This window comes from Pseudonaja textilis, chromosome 7, assembly GCF_049901715.1.
Source record: "Pseudonaja textilis isolate UNSWEBS1 chromosome 7, rPseTex1.2, whole genome shotgun sequence".
Classification (NCBI taxonomy): domain Eukaryota; kingdom Metazoa; phylum Chordata; class Lepidosauria; order Squamata; family Elapidae; genus Pseudonaja; species Pseudonaja textilis.
In genome coordinates this window covers 21196109-21217433 of record NC_141996.1, presented here as the reverse complement: position 1 = coordinate 21217433, position 21325 = coordinate 21196109, and the positions used below count along the sequence as shown (strand labels likewise).

General features: G+C 37.4%; 1 protein-coding gene and 2 non-coding genes across 5 annotated transcripts; all 3 read right to left on the bottom strand.

The window, feature by feature from the left end:
* Nucleotides 1-10337: 10337 nt before the first annotated feature.
* RPL21 (ribosomal protein L21) lies at nucleotides 10338-15414 on the bottom strand. 3 transcript variants are annotated; one of them, XM_026708784.2, is made up of 6 exons: nucleotides 15320-15414; nucleotides 12973-13051; nucleotides 12639-12700; nucleotides 11727-11839; nucleotides 11245-11395; nucleotides 10338-10466 (listed from the first exon to the last, which is right to left on the bottom strand). In XM_026708784.2, the coding sequence occupies exons 2-6, from the start codon at nucleotides 13037-13039 to the stop codon at nucleotides 10377-10379; spliced, it is 483 nt and encodes a 160-aa protein (XP_026564569.1). In that variant the 5' UTR covers nucleotides 13040-13051; nucleotides 15320-15414; the 3' UTR covers nucleotides 10338-10376. The 3 variants fall into 3 exon arrangements, with proteins under 3 accessions (XP_026564569.1, XP_087793328.1, XP_026564570.1); XM_087937202.1 differs by having other exon boundaries at nucleotides 15245-15323; XM_026708785.2 differs by having other exon boundaries at nucleotides 15274-15323.
* Nucleotides 11531-11663, bottom strand: LOC113441784 (small nucleolar RNA SNORA27). Its single transcript, XR_003374902.1, has one exon. It is a non-coding gene; the product is annotated as a small nucleolar RNA SNORA27 (small nucleolar RNA).
* On the bottom strand, nucleotides 12264-12345 carry LOC113441783 (small nucleolar RNA SNORD102). The gene has a single exon (XR_003374901.1). It is a non-coding gene; the product is annotated as a small nucleolar RNA SNORD102 (small nucleolar RNA).
* Nucleotides 15415-21325: the final 5911 nt, after the last annotated feature.

Below are 21325 nucleotides of genomic sequence, written 5' to 3'. Positions count from 1 at the left end.
CGCGCGGCGCTTTTAAAGTCGGCCCCCAAGTGCGACAAAGCGCCACCTCCGCCCCCGCCCCTCTTTGGGAAGGCCCGGCCCTGCGTGTACGCACAAGGGCGGCGAGCTGTACGCAAGCCCCGGTTCTCAGTGCCCAGCAGCCCTAGACAATAGAAATAGCTGGCGATGGTCAAGAGAGAGCGGGCGGGTTTATGGGGACAGCGACAGCGACAATCGCCCGCCCAAGGATTTCACCGGCGCCTCGTAAAAGCCGGGCTTTATTTTTTTACGATATATTTGGGTTGGCTTCCGGTGGAGGGGCTGAAGGGGCTCTCCTTCCGAAACCCACAAATGATTTTTCCCTTTTCCATTGCTATGAAATGGGTGGGATCGCACCCTCGGGCCGTTTAGGTTCTCCCGTGTGGTTCTCCTCTCGCTCCCCAATTCACATGAATGAATGATTGATTGATTGATTGATTGATTGAATGAATGAATTAATGAACGAACGAACGAACGAATGAATCTCGGCCCGTTTTGTTCACGCGTTCTGTTGCTCATCTGTGGGGACACCACTGGTAATGTATGTTCTGTCATAGATTTCACCCGACTTTTTTTTTAAAAAAAAAGGAGAGAGAAGGTGTAGCTTTCTTTGGGACGATTCTTCAATCTTTTACAAGAAGAGTGTCTTTTGCCAAGTGCAAAGATGTGTGTCACACAGGGAGCCTTCCAAACGTTTCATTTCCACCTTTTCCCTAAATTCCCTGAGAGTCTGAATAGCACAAAGCTTGCATTGCCATTGCCGTTGTACCTCAACATTGCAAATAGTGTAATTGCCATGGAAACAATAGTAGGCATGGCTTTAAAAGGCCTTGGGGTGTGCGTGTGTGGAAAGAAGAGAGGATACTCAGAATACCATTTGTATACAAATTAAAAGCCTAGTAATGCATTCATGAGAGGAGAATCTTACTACAGTGACCAAAATTGAAGGTGATTCACAAAAAGCATTTTTCTAGCACCTACTGGCAAAACCTTATCAAATGGATTCCAAAAGGAATCATGTGTATTGGGATGGGACACTCCCTGTTAATTTAATTTATACATATGAAGACCATATTTTCTTGGGTAAAAATAAAAGATAAACTTGAAAGGGGCAAATTTGAAAGAGGTTCATTCAAATTTTTTTAAAAAAGGTTTATAACTTAGTTTTATAAAAGAAAAATCCAGATGAAGAAACATAAAAACATTCTAATGAAAATATCTAAAATCAAACTGCATATGTACATTTATTTTTAAAAAGACAATTCAGTTTCCATGCTTTTCACATGAATGTGAAAGCCTAAATACATTATTAAGTGGCACCATTTATTTGGTAAAAATCAAATGACAAAAATAAAGGACAAAAGTGAGTTTTTGAAAAATAAATAAATCTAAAAGACACTCTTCTGAATAAAGAGCCATCCTTTATAATAAAAGACACATAGTCAATGTAATTATAAGCCACCTGACTCCTAAGTGACCCTGGCTGGGTTACAATTAAAATACCAAATCATTCAGAATACAATTAGCCAGATGAGTAATAAAATGGATAATTAAAACATTATTTTAAAACCCTGCTTGTAGTTGATTGTGGTATCAGGTGAAGTGATACCAGAAGTTAAGCTGACTGAACAGTTACAACATTGAATTCTGATACAGTGCAGCAAATGTGCCAATTCATATCATCTTTGTTGTGAGTCTGTTGATCCTGTATGTGGCATAGAGTGATGGCATAGAGTTATTGCTGGCACTTTCTTGAAATGACGGGCATTTGACCTTTCTCTCCTCTCTTGTTTGCAGAATCTTCTGGTAGGGTGTTTGTCCATTTCTGCAAAGTATATCCCATCTGATCCACAGAAGTACATTGCTTGATTCAAAAGATATGTGTAACACTCCAGTTGATGAAAGTTGGGAAAAACACAATTACCTTTCTCCTATTTGTAACTTCTTCGCATCTTGGCATGATCATGTGGCAAAGTATCTGATGGAGAGAGGAAACTGCCATTAAAATCTGGTTCAGATGTCCATGTTGAATTTATAAAATGGGAGTTTTCTTTGACTTGTAGCCTCTTTGAGGAGATAGTGTTTCAATCAAAAATCCTGAAGAGAGCAGCCCCAACCATTTGAAGAGTAACTGTGGTCAGCTTCACACATACTAAGCCATGATACATATGTTGCATGAACACAGCCTTTTGGCTTGCAAAATTGGTTTAAGCCACTAGGTGAAATCCAACCAATCCTATGCTATTTGTATCTGGCAAAGAAAGCAATATCCCGATTTACTTTTGGCTGAAGCAACATGTCATCTAAGGTAGTGAGTTAATAAGACCACACACAGACATCACCTTATACAAATCAGCCTTGGCTTAAGATCACAATTGAGCCCGACATTTCTGTTGCTAAGCAAGACAGTTATATGTGAGTTTTGCCCCATTTTACGACTTTCCTTGTCACAGTGAATCACTGCAGTTGTTAAATTAGTAACATGTTTGTTAAGTGAATCTGGCTTCCCCATTACTACCCTTTGGCTTAACTTGGGAGTCCCTCAACGCTGTTACAAAGCTTAATAACAGTACAGTGATTAGAACTGTCTGAAATGAAATTAGTCTTATGTGCACTAGATTATTTTGAGTCATCCTCTGACAGAAGTTACAGAGGGCTATGAAAGGTTGAAAATCTTGATGATTGAAATTCTATCTAGACCAAGAAAACCTAGAACTATGCCGCCTTCAGTCCAATCTAAGCATAGTATATAAAATCATACATTGCAATGTCCTACCTGTCAATGAATACTTCAGTTTCAACCATAAGAATACAAGAGCACACAATAGATACAAGCTCATGGTTAACCACACCAAACTTGATTGCCGGAAATATGACTTCAGCAACAGAGTGGTCAATGTCTGGAATACTCTACCTGACTCTGTGGTTTCTTTCCCAAACCCCAAAAACTTTAACCTTAGACTGTCTACTATTGACCTCACCCCTTTCCTAAGAGGCTTGTAGGGGGCGTGCATAAGCGCACCAACATGCCTACCGTCCCTGTCCTATTGTTTCTTTTTATTTTTCTTATATGTATCCATTTCATGTATTCATAACTATTTTTATACTTATACCTGTTATCTTGTAATCGCTTGACAAAATACATACATACATACATACATACATACATACATAAATGTTGAGTAAAAACAGAGAAGAAGATGGCCAACAATAAGGTGGATGGACTCAGTAATAGTTATGATGGGTACAGGTGGTCCTTGGCTTACAATGACAACTGAGCCCAAAATTTATGTTGCTAAGTGAGATATTTGTTAAAAGTTTTAAGTTTTGCCCCATTGTACGATCTTTCTTGCTACAATTGTCAAGTGAATCATTGCAGTTGTTAAGTAAGAATCTGGTTTCCCCGTTGATTGTGCTTGTCAGAAGATTGCAAAAAGCTGATCACATGACCCCAGGATCTTGCAATTGTCAAGCATCCAAACACAGATCATGTGATCATGGGGAATGCTGCAATGATTGTGTGAAAAACAGTCACAAGTCACTTTTTTCAGTGCCTTTGTAACTTTGAACAGTCACTAAATGAACTGCTGTAAGTTGAAGACTACTGTACATTGTTGGAAGCTCTGAAGGACCAGATCCAGTTAGAAGCAGTTTGTCATGTAGAAAATATAAATGTGTGGTCACTAAAGATCAACAACTTGATGGCCCATAATCATATTGCTTTCATTTTATAATAAATCTATCACAAGAGATATATCACATGGCTAATCATCACTGCCCAAGCTAATTTTTTTTTTGCTGAAGGATTAAAATGACGAATCACATTTTCTCCTATGAATGAAGATAATAAGCACACATCCAATCATAATAAGTGAGGCTATCGCTCTCCAGAGAAATGCACTTCGTAGCAGCAAATTTCACTGAAATTTTCAGGAAATGTAGATCTAAGATGGATGGAGCTATCATAATATCAATCTACATCAAACATCATTATCCACAGAGACTCGTATTCAGAGAGGCACCCTAATCAGCTCCTGTTCCAAATTGTTTCAATATGAACGCAGTGTTTGGCAATGGAAATCATGATAGTAGGCTGCAAATGTGGGATGTATTAGCAGTTGCCAAAGAAATGGGGCTGGGGTGGGAGAAATCTCTAGAGACAGAGAAGAAAACTCTTCAACAGAATGCGGTATGAAATGTTCACATTCCCGATTCTAATGAGTCACCTGAGTCCTCTTCTCCGGCACTTCTAGAGTTATTTTCCTGTATCTGGTTTTGCTCTCCAGAAATTAGTATTGCATGGCTACTGAAATACTAATTTTCATCGGGCTAATCAGAAGTATAACAACCTTTTTCAGCCTAAGGGCCCCATTTTGCAAAGTATGATTGATGATAAAGATCCAGACTTTTATGGATGTCTAAGTCTAGGGTTATTCATCTGGCACAGAATATGAGAACAGTTAAAATATTTGAGTTCCCACCACGTCAAGTTTTCATGCTCATGTGCCATCCTACTTTCCTTTGCTCTCCTGCCTCTTTCTACCACTTTCAGATCAAAACCTAAACCTAAACCTAAAACTGGGGGTTCTTATTGGGTTCATGCTCTTGGACTGCTCAGTCACTCATAGTTCCAGTGTGTCTGTCCCAAAAGCAGAGCCAGCAATGAAGTTATTGCACAGTATGGTTTTATTATTCCATTTTGTTATTTTTATATGTTTATAAAATGGTTACAGAACATTTTCTGGCTGGATGATAGTAGCCCATAACAGTGTTTCTTAACTTTAACAACTTTAAGATGTGTGGATTTCAACTCCCAGAATTCTCCAGCATGAGGAATTCTGGAAGTTGAAGTCCACATATCTTAAAGCTGTTGAGAAACACTGGCCTGTGGTACACAGAGGCCACATTATCAGAGGTGGGAATAAAAAAATGTTTACTACCGGTTCTGTGGGCGTGGCTTGGTGGGCGTGGCAGGGGAAGAATACTGCAAAATCTCCATTTCCTCCTCACCCCAGGTAAGTTATGTAAGCAAAAATACAAGAGGAAGGACTGTACTGTGTACTATATAAAAATTAACACATTAATACATAATCAATTTCATGTATTCATAACCATGTTTATACTCATACCTGTTATCTAATAATCGCTTGACAAAATAAAATGAAATAAATAAATAAATAAATAATAATAATCTGTAGGGGAGAAAACCTTCAACTAACATGAATGTGATTTATACAAAGCCATTAGTTGCGCTCTACTTTTTATGCTTGATCAGAATTACATTACTATTATGCTATTGCTTCTAGCAGTAGCATCAATATTACTAATGTCAATATCAGGAAAGAAACAGCCATATTATAGAGCAAAGGTCTTCAAACTTGGCAAGGTTAAGACGTGGACTTCAACTCTCAGAATTCCTGAGCTAACATGATGGGGGGGGGAATTCTGGGAGTTGACATCCATAAGTCTTAAAGCTGCCAAGTTTCAAGACCTGTTATAGAGGGAATACCCATTTGTCTCTTCAACTAATTTCACACAGCTACTTGTGGGGGGGCGGGGGGAAGAGTGAGGCAACAATTTTTCAGCTATGTTTGATGGATTATAACAACAGGATATTTCTTAGCGTTTTTATACAGCTACTCTTCACACAGGTTGTTTTGAGTATCATCGATGAGTGTGAGACTACCTTGACTGTTGATTTTATAACCCCTTTTTATATTTTTATTTGTAACTTGTTTTTGAATTGTTTTGCTGTTTTAAATGGTTTGTGATCCAGTCATATATTTGAATGGGCAGCTACATTAATTGATGTGGTGTAATAAATACTATGAAAACTAAATGTAAAATCAGTTTGTAGTACATGGCTGATTTTTCTGCCATGGTACAGGGTTTGAGATAGTGTTCTGGGATTGGACAATTAAAAAGTATTTTGGAATTCTGTTTTCTTTTGCTGTAAAAATTTGGGTGGGGGGAGGGCAGAGGGGTTGGAAGCATTAAAACATCATATATATTTTTTTAGTTTATGGTCAGCATCCACTTGCTTCTCTCCGCAAGCAGATTCAATATATCTTGTTACCAAAGATTCACGTCAAATGACCATTTTGGAATATTTTATACCAGGAATTGTCCAAGTACAGAAATACATGACTTAAAACATCAACATAGAATGATGCATAAGATAAGCCATGATTTGGTTTGTTTAGGTATTGCTTAGTGTATATTATGCTCAGTAAGCTCAGTAAATCATGGCTTATTTAGTGAACTCTGGTTAAGCAAGCAGGCTTAGTGTGCTGTATGAACACAGCCTTTGCAATAGACCAGATGCGCATCATGCTAGCATTGCAAATGCCCAGTTAATGCTGCTGTAAGTCACCTAATAATGAAGGAAGTAAATTCTTTACACTTATATCAAGTTTAGAGTCTAAAATCTTCTTGTTCCCCAAAGAAAAGCTGTTCCCTTTTACAAATGTCTATCCAACTTGACCTCAACAGCTGCCTTTGTAGGTAGGTGTTCTTGAAACATGCATAGCCCAGGAAAAGCTGCCTTTTCTTTTATTGCTGTTTCGCACTAACAAAAATATCTGTCTGTTGTGTGAGAAAGAACAATGACTTAAGCTCAAAAAAAGGTTAAGTGACAGATGTGGGGGTGAGAGGAATAACTGATACAAAATGAGATGAAATATACAATAGGAACAAATAAGGAGGGGCCTGTGAAGATTCAGAAACATTAAAAAAAGATTTGAAAATATGAAGTTCCGTGAACAATGCAAAAGAAAGATTCAGAGACAAAAGCCTACAGGTGACAATGTACGCTCTCAACGTTACAAAACATGACATCCAAAGTTCAGTGACTAATCATTACAAATTAAGCTCTCCTGCAAGCTTCCTTTACAGCTTCTTTGCAGTCACCGCTCCCCGCTGCCCAATTTTCATTAATGATTCATGACAATTGGGACTAATATATGTATGGCTTTTAGTAATGGGGGAAGGACGTATCAAGCAGCTTTTGGAGCCTATTCTGATATTCAATTCCAACCAGATCAGCATTTCTAAAATAAAAAACCCACTATTGTTGGGAAAGGTGTAACAATTATCTTAAAAAGATCTGTGGCTCCGGAATGAACATTTCAACTACTCTAGCCATAACTCAATGCAGTGGTATTTTGTTACCACTTGGCAACAATGGAAAGAAATTCCTTAGAGGCCATATATCTAAATTAAGGTGCACATCAAAGGTAAATCTTACGTAAGTTCTAACTGAAACAAGAGCTTATCTGAAATGAACCAAATGGAGGCCTGTGATCTTGGTTAGGGATAAGAACGGCAGTGTCCCAATTCACAAAGTATAGGAAATGCATAATCAGTTTACTGGATTTAGGTTTAAACAAGGAGTCTTCAAACAGCTTTTAGACTTGTGGACTTCAAATCCTAGAATTCCTCCTCCAGTCATGTTAGCTCAGGATTTCTGAGACTTGAAGTCCCCAAGTTTTAAACTTGCCAAGTTTGAACACCCTTGGTTTAAACTTTTTGGTGAACCCCATCAGTGATTCATGAACCAGTTTGATTGTATTGAATAAACCCAATGAATTGTGGTGTACACCATTAAACCATGGTCTTCAATTTATGACTAAGCCCACAATTCTGATTCTAAATAGTGACAATTGAAAAGTAGACCTAGATTTTACAACCATTTTTGTGGCAGTTGTTAAGCAAGTGCCATGGTCATTAAGCAAGCTCATTGTTTGCTATGGGGTGGTTTTTGCTGTAAACGTTTCCATCATGTGAGCATGGGGCATAGCTGTAAATGTGGCTGGAAAAGTGGTCATGTGACATGTGCGTGCATATGCCAGATACCAGAACTTCAAATCCAGGTCATAAGTATGTTTTTCAAGGTGTTGTATTTTTGAATTGTTGCTAAGCAACCAGTTAAGTCAAGGACTACTTGTAAGGTAAAGCATTATGCACAACCTATCATGAACATTTATCATCCTGTCAGAGCTGAAGCAGGTTCTTGGATGAGAAGCAAAATGTCTTCAAAAGAAAAACAAGGAAGTCCAGTTGCCTCCTGAAAAAACACCTTTGGGATTTACCATCAATTTCATTTTTGTGATTTGGTTGTCCGTTGACTAATGTTACCTTTTCTTGCAACTGTCCAAACCTTTCATTTTTTTATTTGTTGACACAACTGTGATAGCAATAGCACTTAGATTAATACCATTTCAGTGCTTTATAGCCCTCTAAGCGGATTAGAGTCAGTATATGCATATATTGTCTAAGTACGTATTTGAGGAAATAAGTACATAGAGAAGGATAAAAAGTGCTCTCTCCCCCACCCATTCTATTTTTCTCTGCACTTAAATGTTTGAAATTTTGTGGGATTATATAATTTCTATACTGTTCTGACATGCTCTTATCTACTGACCCCCCCGCCAATCAACTAAGCAAACTCTCAAACTCTAAAGCCTGTTCCAAAGCTCATTGTCAAGCAGTTTGTAAAGGCCATTGAAATCCCACCATTTAAAGCAGGGGTCCCCAACCACAGGGCCATGGACCGGTACCGGTCCATGGAACATTTTCTGCCGGGCCGCCGGTTTGCTGAGCGCTGCCATCTTGTTTTGATGAGTAAGTGCTTCCGGTGAGCTTTTCCGGTTGGAAAGCGGTGGTGAGTCCTGAAGGAATCCTCGCGCCTTAGTTTCATCGAAGGGGGGGCGGCTTCGAACAAAACTAAGGCGCGAGGATTCTTTCAGCGCCCAAGGCAAGGCGAGCCGAGCGACTGTCCCGAAGCCGTCCCGAAGCCCATCGACAAAGGTACAAACGAGTTGAAGGGGGCGGAGAAGAGCGGGGGACGGCTGGCTGGCCAGTCGCTCGGCTCGCCTTGCCATGCATGCTGATGCCGGTACTGGGCCACGGATCATTTTGTGATGCCGGTACCGGGCCGTGGCACAAAAAAGGTTGGGGGCCACTGATTTAAAGGCACAAAACACAAAGACCTGCATTTATTTTGCTGGAAATCAAAGTTGCAGTTATATGAATCCTGCCTGATTTCAAACAAGTTTCAGGATCAGAAACCTTTCCTAGGTGTCCTGCAGTAGAAAATTTGAAATTTGTGTGAAGAGATTGGCTTATGTACAGTAACCAGTCAGCATACCTGGTTTATATACACATCACTAAAGTATAATCAGCAGGTTTACACATTAGATATGCAGTATCAGGCCAAACATATGCAGTTTAACTGTAGATTTCAATTGAGCTCCACTTTATGAAAATGCCTGTCTTTTGTCAGCAAAAAGTTAGTCTGCCACTACTTTACTCTGGAATATCTTTTTGGCTTTCTAGTCTAGTGTCTACTCTAAAATTTCTTGGGAGAGTCCTCCATTAAAGTATTTGAGGTAAGTTAATACATCCTACCACTTTTGGCTTGGCTTAAATGTTACCACAAAGGAATCTTCTGTCCCCAGATGGGCTATCAAATAATGCTGTCACATTTGATACCAAGCATAATAGATGATCTATTCTTTGATTTGTAACAGTAGCAGATAAACTTACAATAACACATATATTTTATCCACATTTTTCTTAATTTATAAAATTAATCCATTTTCTCAGGATTTGTTTCTGTCCATCTCATTCCATTGTGTTAAAAACTTTAAAAAGAAAGTAGAGCCATCTGTGAGTTTTTCATATTCATCAGTGAGGAGTATGAAGCTTTTAAATAGGAAAACAACTTTTGAGTGCAAAATACAAGTGGACAATCTTCAATTTAGTAGTTCTAAAGTCAGATTTTTTATGAACACTTGTGATCTGAATTTCAGGTTAACATATAAACCTACTTCATACTACTAGGATTCCCTGACATTGGTGGATAAGGAAGAGAGGGGGGCGATATTTTTAGTAGTTTGTGGAAACAATAGAAAGTCAAAGTGCCAAGAATGGAGAGTATCTAATTAGAAAGCCAAGAAAAGAATTTGAGGAATGTGCTACTTGGCAGAAACAATTTAAACAGAAACAGCTTTTTAAAAAAAAAAAAAAAAAACTTCACATGCTTTATAGATTTGTAATTCCAATATTTTCTATCTCTAACATATTTTTAAATTCAGAAGCTACTGGGGATTAATTGTAAGAATATTCCTGTTTATATATAAAAACTAGTTGTAGGCTACTAACAGACAACTAATTCATGGTTCACAGAAAAATAGCTGCCTCTTAGATGAGTTTCTGCCCATAATTAATTGTACGCTGAATTATAACATATATAGTAAATAATAGGAATATATAACTTTCAATTCAGAAATAATAATTTTGAATACACAAACAAGTACTTCAGTCCTTTTCATGGTATTTTATTTTGTTCATACAAACTACGCCATGAATTCATAAGGAATTGGTTCCAGCAACTCTGGCTCTTTGCCATTGGTTCTAACAAAATGAGCTTCTCTTGGAGGTGCAGGCTGTGAACAAGAATACAAAAGAAGTATGAGTGTGAGATATTTAAAAAACTGTTTTATATTCTCTTCTACCACTACACACTTAATAATTAGGTCACTTGTCTTTCCTCAAAATTAAACCATATCTTAAGAGCAAAGACTAAAAAATTATATAGTCTTTTACATTTGACAAATTAAGCTAGTTCTTTTAACAAGGTGACTGACAACTCTAAAATCAATTTTTTGACTCTTCATGCTTCCTTTGATCTTTTTCCGATTTAGATTATGACAGTAGACAATAAACTCATGCAGAAACATTTAAACACTATATAAATTAAAGACAGAATATTATATTTACAGATAGTTCCTAACTTACAACCAGACACTTATGACCATTCAAAGCTACAATAGAATCCTCCCAAGGGAAACTTATGGCCTGTTTTTGAAATTAGGATCACACACTCCATTCACAATTGCACTTTGGACAGTTGGTAACTGGTTCATAGTTACGACCATTTATAGCATCCCACAGTCACCTAACCACTAATTGCAACATTTTTAACCAGTTTACACCATTGGGGGAAACTGATTTGCTTAACAACCACAGAATTTACTTTAAAAAATGGTCTGGTTATTTGACTAATGACTGCACTTCCAAGCTCAATTAGGGTCGCAAGTTGAACATTACCTGTATGTCATGAGATTTGACAGGGATAATATATATGACATCAAATAATGTAACATTTTTGTCTTGCTACAAATTTAAACAACTCTCAACATTAAAATATATTCTCAATGTTACCTGGCGTTTTAACTCAAACCAAGTGCCCTTTTCCTTTGCTTCCTTTTTCTTCCTTTCATTTTCTTTCACACGCTGCAAAAAACTATCTCTGCTCTTAGAATGCTTAATGTGTTCAATGCGCACATTGATTCTCTTAGCAAGGATCTTGCCTCTAGGAGAAAAAAAGTCAAGAGTTTTACCATTTTCTTTTTTTTTAATAACCAAGAACTAGATCGCTGAGACCAAGTCAGCAAAGTTCTATTGTCTGACATTTCCAAACTATATATTGTTGCAGAACAAACTTAGCATCTGTTTCCTCTGACAGGATCCAAGCCAGTTAAATATAATCTGGTTGGGTTTTAAAAGGATAGTTGCTGTAACCCCCCCGAATGACCAATTAAGACAAGAAAAAGTCTAATTGGTAAAGTGAAGGGGGAAACAGACATATTTTAACGTAACATTCGGTAATAAGGAATAAAGTCAAAAATAAGGAATGCACTTACTTAACTTTCTTGTTCACAATAATGCCCACAGCATGCTGAGTAATGTTATATACTCTTCCAGTCTTGCCATGGTAACATTTGTGGGGCATGCCTTTTTGAACTGTTCCTGTGCCCTGTTAGTACAGAAAGTTACACCATAAATAGCTAGAAATAAAAATGCCTGGCAATGTTTATTGAGAAAGGACATCAAGTGAATTATTTACAACTGAATGCCAGTATTCTTAAATTCATGAATATAATTGCTGCTTTGCCCCCACAGTATAAGCTTTTGTAGTCAAACCAGAACAAGCTTTAAGCTACTCAAGAATGATTAGACTATTTTCCGTTTTAACTTAACCCCAATCTTCCAGTAATTTTATTAAACAGCCACCAAATTATGAAAGGGATAGGCATAATTTATGAGCCCAATGAATCACACATGGCTTACTAATCACATCAAATCTTTATTACATTATAAATCAGCATAAACCCCTGTCCTAATTTTATTATTTTATCTGAGGCCTAAGTTTCCTGGAGAGCTAGATAATGTCTCTGGTTTGCTTTCAGTGCCGGTGAAATGTTTTGCTCAGTTTGCTTTAGTTATTACAAAGCAATCATAGGAGACAGTCATCATCAAGCACCAGAGCATTAAAATACTGTAATGCAGCATTACAAAATCATACAGTCAAATTAGGCTTTGCACTAAGAATTCAGCAAAATTTTAACACAGGCCATTTGATTAAACTTATACATGTTAGATTAATACAACAAATTAAATATTAGATACCCACGCACTCACAAAGTTCAGCAATATAATTTCAAGGCAACTATTTATCCTTTTATATTATGGCATTTTACACTTTTATTTAAATAAAGTAATAAGAGCTGTGTAATATAATTTGTTTCAAGAAAATTATTTTTAAAGAAACGTACCTTAATATCAACAATATCACCCTTCTTATAGATTCGCATGTAGGTAGCAAGAGGGACAACACCTTTTTAAAAAAATGCAACAATTATTTATATTTTAATTAATTTAATTTTATGCATTTTAATACTCCAATCCTGTATTGATTAAAATTAAAAAATAGAATTAAAGAATTTCCCCCAATAATGATCAACAGTAGGCATTAGACAATGGTGAACTTTAAATTATGCGATATTGGTATGCCTTTAACTGTAGTGCATGTTATATAATTCATACAGGTTCAACTAACATTTTTATTTCCATCATTTTATCAAATTTAACTCAATAAATTTTACTTACCATGTTTGCGAAAGGGTCTTGAGAACATGTAACGTGTTCCTCTCCTCTTTCCCTTTGTGTTTGTCATCTTGACTGATCACTGTAAGAGCAACCAATTCACAATTCAGACAAAAGAAATATGAAGGTAACCGTTAAATTTAAATGGATTTTGTAGTAAACACTAAAATAGTGATGCTTCCTTGTTATTGAACACATGACTATAATCAAGAGAATTTATGTCAGAAAAAAAACATTTTCAGCTCTCAAAATCTTGTTAAATTAGGCTGAGTGTGGTAATTTGCATATGAAATAAGCAAGCCTGCCAAAATACAGCAAAATCATTTGAGACAGTGTCAAATTCTTATCCGGACCCCCAAGTATGATTGGGCAATTTTTATGGCTTTCTCAGAACGCATGAAGATGGCCTATTGCAAAGTCAGATTTACCCTCTTATTTCTCAGCTAAGATGGATGTACTAAACACATGGGGTTTGCCTGTGACAGCCAACACTAGATGAACATTTTCCTATTCAATAACCTGGACATTTGTTGTCCTACCTCACCTACCATACCCAGCAGACAGGATGGACTAGCCTAGTATATAAAGCAAACATCTCAAATGTTAATCTGTTCAAGATATACTGTTCAAAATTTAATTATCTCCATCTCAAACTATCCAACCGAATCATTTAAAAGAGGACAAAGCTTAATAAAATGCAAGTACAAGAAATAGTTTTTGCTTTAGTAATCTATTTGTAATTACTTTGATGTACAACACCAGAATTGCAGCAATAATTAGGACTCAACTGAATGCAACAAGCATTTCTGAAATTAAAACAGCAATGTCCATTCCCATCCAATCACATCAGACTAACAAGCAAAGGATTACAAATGTAGCCTCCCTATCTTAAGGAGAGGAGCCTTTAATGGCCTAGAAAAAAAAACATTAAAAAGATCTGAGTGTTGTCTTTTCTGAATGTGTAAATCTATGTAAATTTCCTCTTCTAACCTCTCCCCACAATACTGCAACACAATCCAGAAAAAAAAATGCCTTTTTTATTAGCAAGGGAACCTTAACTAAACTTCAAGCAACCCAAAAGATTGTGGATTGAAGCGTTAAGAACCTCCATATTAAGCCCAATGTTTAAAAAGTTAAACCCATGCAATATATAGATCACTTCCCAAGACAGATCATTATGTCCTTGCAGGCAGGAATACGCACCCAGTTGATGGCCTCTCCAAAATGACTCTGTAGTTACATCCTGAAACCCCCAAAACTTTAACCTTAAACCAGAGGTCTCCAAATTTGGCAACTTTAACACATGTGGACTTCAACTTCCAGAATTCCTCAGCCAGCTATGCACTAGGAGTTGAAACCCACAAGTCTTAAAGTTGCCAAGTTTGGGGATCCCTGTCTTAAACTGCCTACCGTGGACCTCTCTCCATCCCTAAGAGGTCTGTAAGGGGGCGCGCATAAGCGCACCAATGTGCCTACCGTCCCTGTCCTATTGTTCCCATTTATTCATACTCATTTATTATGTATCACTTATACCTGGTTATACTTATATGTTTATATGTCATGTTCATACTTATACTTGTTTTCTCATACATGCTCGACAAACTAAATAAAATAAATAAGCCGCAACCCAACCTATCTGGCAGGCACCAGGTTAGAGAAACCTACATCGACCAGTTTTAAACTCCTTGGGGAAAACAGACGCAGCTCTGCCAGGCCAGATCGCCGATTGACTCGGGATGGACCGATCGTGTTTGTGCCGACTGCGATTTTTGTGATTTCTTAAGCTCTCGAAGCTGGAGGGGACACATCTCTCTCTCTCTCTCTCCCCTAACCCCCACTCCCCAAGCTCCGGGCCCCCTGCATTCAAACCACGCGCTTCAAGCTACTAGACTTTAGTCAGATAAGAGCTGTTGCATGTATTAAATGTAAAGCCTCGCTCTTCCCAAGCGCTGGGCTACCAAAGGGGGAGGAGGAAGAGGAGCAGGCCGACCGCCAGCCTTGGCCACGTGCGCCTGGATGCCATCCTTTCTTCCGCCGCTCCCGACCCCCGGTACTTCGCTTCTGGCCCGCTTCTCGCTCACCCCTTTCTCTCGCTCTCCCACCTTCCTAGCCTCCCTTTCCCTCGCCTCCCTGCGGGTCTCCCGACGCTCCTCGCCCGGCCCCTTATCATCTCCGCGCCGCCCCGAGCCCACGTTCTCAAAACCGCCCAAGGCCTCCCGGGCTCCAGCGAGCCGAGTTTTCTTTCCCCCGTTTCTCCGGCCAGCCCCAGGGCTACCGTTCCTTTCTCGCCACCCTCCCGCATACCGGACCCGACGGGGAAAAAAAGCAAGAGCCAAACTCCGGTGACTACCTCCAAGATGGCGTCCACAGGCCAAAAAGAAAGAAGGCGGCGCTTCCCCGGGTCTCCGCGCCTTCCTTCCGGTTTAGCGCGAGGAAGGGGGCCTCATCTGATCCCGCGCCTGTCCTATAAAAGCGCCCGATTGGAAAACGGCCGGCGTTGGCGGAAGTACCTGGTTGGGGGAGGGGTGTGTGTGTGTGGGGGAAAAAATCAATATATTCGCGCAGCAAATTAAAGAAAATAGGAAGGAGGTAAACATTTAAGTCGCCCCCAAATAAATGTTCTGGGGTTTCTTAGACGTTTACGATGCTGAACCGGAGCAGGCACTGTTTTAGACAGCTTTCTGAGAGGGCAGTCATGAAACTAAGAAAGAAAAGCGGGATGTTTGTACTGTTGGCAATAGATGGGAAGTTTGGGGAGAACTTGATAGGGTGCGATAGGGAGCAGTTCTGCAGTCCTGTTTCTTGCCTAGTGGATTAAGGTTGAAGATCTTTCAGACAGTGTTAAGCAAGGCAGCACTTGAATGATTCACCCAGCATAAATTAGCTCGAAACCAATGTGTATGGAGATTCTCAATCATCCAGGTCATATGGTTGTCCCAAAGGTGCTTTTCAAAAGGCAACTCGCTTCTCATCCAAGAACAGTTCTGACTTGAATGGAAGGATTTATATTTTTTGCAATCATCTCGTTGTTAGCTCTCTTGAGAGTAGTTGAAGCCACTTGGGGTTTATCCGTACCCTCAGGGTCACCTGAATCAAGAGTGCAAATACAGATAAACCTAGTGACCTCGACGACTCTCGGAGAACTAATAAGATGATTGCAAAAAATATTTACCCCCTCGGTTGCCTCCCCATTCAGTCAGAACTGAAAAAGCTTTTTTGATGAGAAAGGAAACCTCTTCAAGAAAAAGTCAGCCCAGTTGCCTTTTGAAAAGCACCTTTGAGATAGTTTAAAACCATGGCATGCAAATTGTAACGGATAGATTCATGCAATATGCTGTTGGAAGAATTACCCTTCTGGGTTCAGTTCCAAGTGGGGAAAGAGACACTGGAAACATGGAGGCTGTTTGGAAGGTTTAATGGTGGACAGGACCACATGGCCTGGAGCTCCAGAGTGAAAAGGATGATTACATGCTTCAAGGTGAAGGAAGAGATCAAAAAGGGGCTGAGAGTGCCCTGGGTTTTATAACCTTTGTTGGGATTTGAATTGGAGCTTGTTTCTAATTGGTTGTCAGACTCCCATGAGGCCATGCTGGGGCAATTCTGTAGGCTGTTCTGTGTTCCAGGCTTGGTTGAGCCTTGCTGGATGATGATGCACTGAAAGGGCTTTTGAGCAATTGCTATAGCTTTACCTGGAGATCTTTGTTATGTAAAGTATTCTGGTCCAGGCCTTAATGGCCCACCCATTAACAAAGGTGGGGGTGAGCTTCTACTTCTGAGGTGAGTTTCTGCTTCTGAGTTTCTACTCTTTTTAGAGGAAATATTCTGCCTTTTTAATATTTCCCAGGATATTTTATTTTTCTAGGAGAGGGGTGGGTGCTAACTTTCTACAATGCTATGCCAAAATCAAGTATGGTTTACTCTGATGTGTGAATCCAGCATAATACAATATAGTATGGGTTTTTAGAGATTGAAAATTGGAGGTTTTCCTCAAACCTCTAATATATGAGGTTTTAATGTTTATTTTTGGCTTAGCACTGTAATTTATAAACTATGACTTCAGACATTGAATCAGATTTCTATGCTTTAACTGACAAACAATGGGTTAGAGTGATTTGAATCCCCAGTGCAGGTTTTACAGCAAGATTGAGCAGAAATTCAGTTAAGATTTAGCAGTACTTAACAGTGTTTAGGTAGGTGTTAAATAATGTCAAATAATTTGATATCCTGGGTGGACTTCTAGTTGAAAAGTAGTGCCAGGAGACAATATTTCAGATTTGTATTTGTAAATGCCTGCCATAATTATACAATTGAGAATGTTTCACAACAAAAAAAGGATCATAACATCCTGGTATTTTGCAACCTTATACATCTAAGTAACTTACTAAGATTTTGTTCATTTCATTGTATCCACTTCTCATCTTATTAATGAAAACTATTACACAGATTCATATATAATGCTAAATTATAGACCATGTTAAAAAAGCAGGATTCACGTAACATAGGAAGCTGAAACAAAACAGACCATGCTAGCAGCACACAAGCCATTCACTGCCTTGAAATATTGACTTTTTAAATTAATTGTAGATCTGTCTTTATGTAGTTAAGCAAAGGGATGCATCGTTCAGTGAAGCTTTCTCCTGGTTCAGTGTACATGAGAATATATAGCCTATTCTTTCCGTGTCTAATATTAAAATGTTTAATAAATGTAACAGCTTCATCTGACCGAACAACTCAGTGTTCATATGATTTTGGAAAATTCAAGTTAGTTTTATAGCAAGTTTGTGAGCGTATCTTTAATGGGGGTTGGGAGTTGATTAAAATGCACACTTATGAATTGCTTGTACAATTGAAAAACATCCCAATTTTGTCAATGGTTTTCCATTGCACAGAAAAATAAAAGGAATATATCCATATTTGCATCACATAGGTTATTTTAAGGAGAACTTATTACTTCATTCAAGCATTGTATATAAAAGCCAAAAAGGCTACATTTTTTGCATAATGTCTTTCAGTCAATTTCAAAATCTTTAAAATACTAGAAAAAACGTATTAACATTCCAATATTTCAGAAAGGTATTTAGTATAAATAAGAATTTGCATGAGCAATACTTGATTCTTTCCAATCAGTGTTTTGATGGTCTTTTATTTAGTTTTAACAATAGCATTTCTGATACAGATATGTAAAGAAGACTTAAATGGAATCTGTTCATCAGGGTGTATTCATAACCAATAGAGATTTTTTTCCTTGGATATAGCCAGATGGGAAATTTAAATTAGCTGACCATCTGCAAGTAATTAGGAACAAAACTACAGATTTTTTTGAGAGGAAATAGTATAGTATAATGTAATGAGAAAGGAAGCCAATCAAACTAGCCTTCCATTTTTCTTGATAAGGAAGACAGCATTGCTTAAACATTTATTGTCGCATAAACATAATTATGGCTGAATGAACAGCAAAGAACAAGCTCCTAATTAACATGCTTTGTATTACCGGAAAAATTATGCCAAACATCAGCATTTTATCCAAGTAGGAAATTTTACTGAATATATAGCATAATCCTATGTATTCCAAAGAAAATAAAATAACACTAAGGAAAAATACATGACCGTATAATTCAATACATATTTTGTTTGGAGTACATCTGGATGTAAAGGGCAAAATAAATTAATATTTGTTGCAATAGTTATGCTCAATTACTGACACTTCCAAATAAATTTAAATAATCCCTAGTGCTTTAAATTAATTAGGTGCTATCAATTTGAATTGATACCAGATGATTGTATGGACAAATGATCTTGTTAGTTTTTCCTAAGATATTTAAGCAAACTTTTGAATCTGTCCTCCATCTTATTATTCAACCAGAGTATCTCCTTTGTCTTGCCGTTTTCAGTGAGCAATATTCAAAATTATATGTTAACACTGGAAAAACACTGGATGTTTGTTGTCATTGAAGTGTCCTTATTATTCATGATGTTGTCTAAAATTATTACTCTCAACTTACAATAGTTCATTTAGTGATGGTTTGAACTTACAATTCCACTGGAAATAGTGACTTATGACCGTTTTTCACACTTATGACTATTGTAGCATCCCTATGGACATGTGATTTAAAATTCAGCTGCTTGGTAACTGGTTTGTATTTATGATAGTTGCAGTGTCCCAGGGTCATGTGATCACTTTTGGAACCTTCTGAGAAGGAAAGTCAATGGGGAAACCAGATTCACTTACCAAACGTGTTACTAATTTAATAACTGCAGTGATTCACTTACAACTGTTGCAAGAAAGGTCATAAAATGGGGAAAATTCATTTAACTATCTCCCTTACCAACAAATTTTAGGTTCAATTGTGGTCGTTAAGTCAAGGACTACCTGTACTTTCTCTTCTAATCATGTTTATTTCTTTAGCAAATTGTTCAGCTTTCTATTAATCCTCAAAATCAAAATTATTGCTATTCACTACAGATTCACAAGCCACTTGGAATCTTTTTTTTGTCAGGTCTTTAATGTTGATCACTTTCATTGTGATCTATCTAAAATCTTTACTCTTTGCTAACAAATGCTATAATCTGTATATATCAATGTATCTTTAAATATTGCCACTATTCTATTCATATTATATAATATATCTATATTACAGGGTATACTCATCAGATTTCAGTTGTCTTTTTTGGAAATCTGTTCATTTCGCATTCCTCTCTTCATAAATGCTTTTATGTTTATTCACAATATCTTAAAACTTTCCTTCCTCTAAAATTCTATTCAAGAAAAAATATTGTAATAATTTATAATTATTGGATTTGTACATTCAGTACTCCATTTTTATTTGGAGAAATACACCTTCCCTATTTTTAGGATATGCTGCCCTTTCTGCATTGTAAGGAACAAATATGTCCTTTTAATCAACAAAAATATACTTGTTGATAAACAAGTTTATTTTTGACAAGTTTAAACAGTTTAGCTGCCTTTATTCCCCACATATTAAACTCTTGAAAAATAATTTTTCAGCTGTTTTAGATTGAACACAGGAGCTATTGATTTTGCCACCTCTCTCTCCATTGGAAAATCTTAATTACAGGTATTCTCCTCCCTCTCCCATGAATTAAGAATGTGGAAAGGCCATGGTTGACTGTCTTTGTATTCGCTTTCTTGGTGAGCTGAGAGGATCATTCATTACCTCATGTCGTGTTTTCATTTTAAGGTCAGTGATGATGTTTTTGAGGCTTGGGAAATGAAAATAAGGGCCCTGTGATATGGGAACTGAGCAAGTGCAAAACCATGGGTTGCTTGTGGAAAGATTTAAAATGATGAAACAAACATAGGAATGGGGCTGTCAGTGGCTATTAGTCTCTGTTTATATTTTAATTATTCCAGCAATGCACTACTATAAATAAAATAAAGAGAATTTTTAAAACATTTTGCGGTATTTTGCTATATTCAGAGCTGGACAGGATTACCTGATTTAAGTGCCACCTTTAAAGTCTCCATCACAGTTCCTCCCAAGTTATTTGCACTTGCCCACCCATTACACTACCTGACTTCTGCTTTTTTAAAAAATCTAGTTTCTACATTCTTTCCATTAGGACCTTATGTTTTACTATACACACAAAAATTTCAAAGTTTTCAAAGTGTTGACACAATAAGTAACCATTATTATAGATTACAGAATCTGAACAATGCTCAAAACTGCTCTAGAACAGAAGGAAAGGGGAAAACTTCAAGAGGTAGAAGTGCAATAGGAAGAAAGCATTTACATGCATGTAACTGTTCCAAATCTGCAAAGAGAACTGCCTCTTGCCTTATTTCATTATCATTTAAATATTGGGGACAATTATTTGACAAGCATTTTATCCATTCAATTTGAATAGCCATTCCCCCAAACCTGTGTTATTTGATAATGAACAATAAAAATAGAAATAGAAGAAAATTTAAGTATGTTGGGTTTCTCTACTTTTTGTATTATGTACTAGATGGAATGTGTCAGTAGGTATAAACACAGGTGGTATAAATGTCATTTAAAGCCTTTCATGTTGCTAAACTTTGGAGTACCTGAGGCTATCATCCCTATCACCCCAAAATCTGCCTTCTGTACAATATGCATATATTGATATGTGTTATCCTGTTTAATTAATCAGATTTGATGAAACCGTTGGAATATATTGTGCCAATCTGTATAAAACATAAGATTAAACCATGATTAAGCTGTAACTTAAACTACTTGCAATTATAGTTCAAGAGTGCAAACCTATTGTAAAAAAAAAAAAAAACCACACCCGGAGAGGACTATGTAGTCGAAGCTAAACAGGAAAAATAAACCTTTGCCTCTGGTAGAAGTAAATCCTTGTGAGGATTTTACAG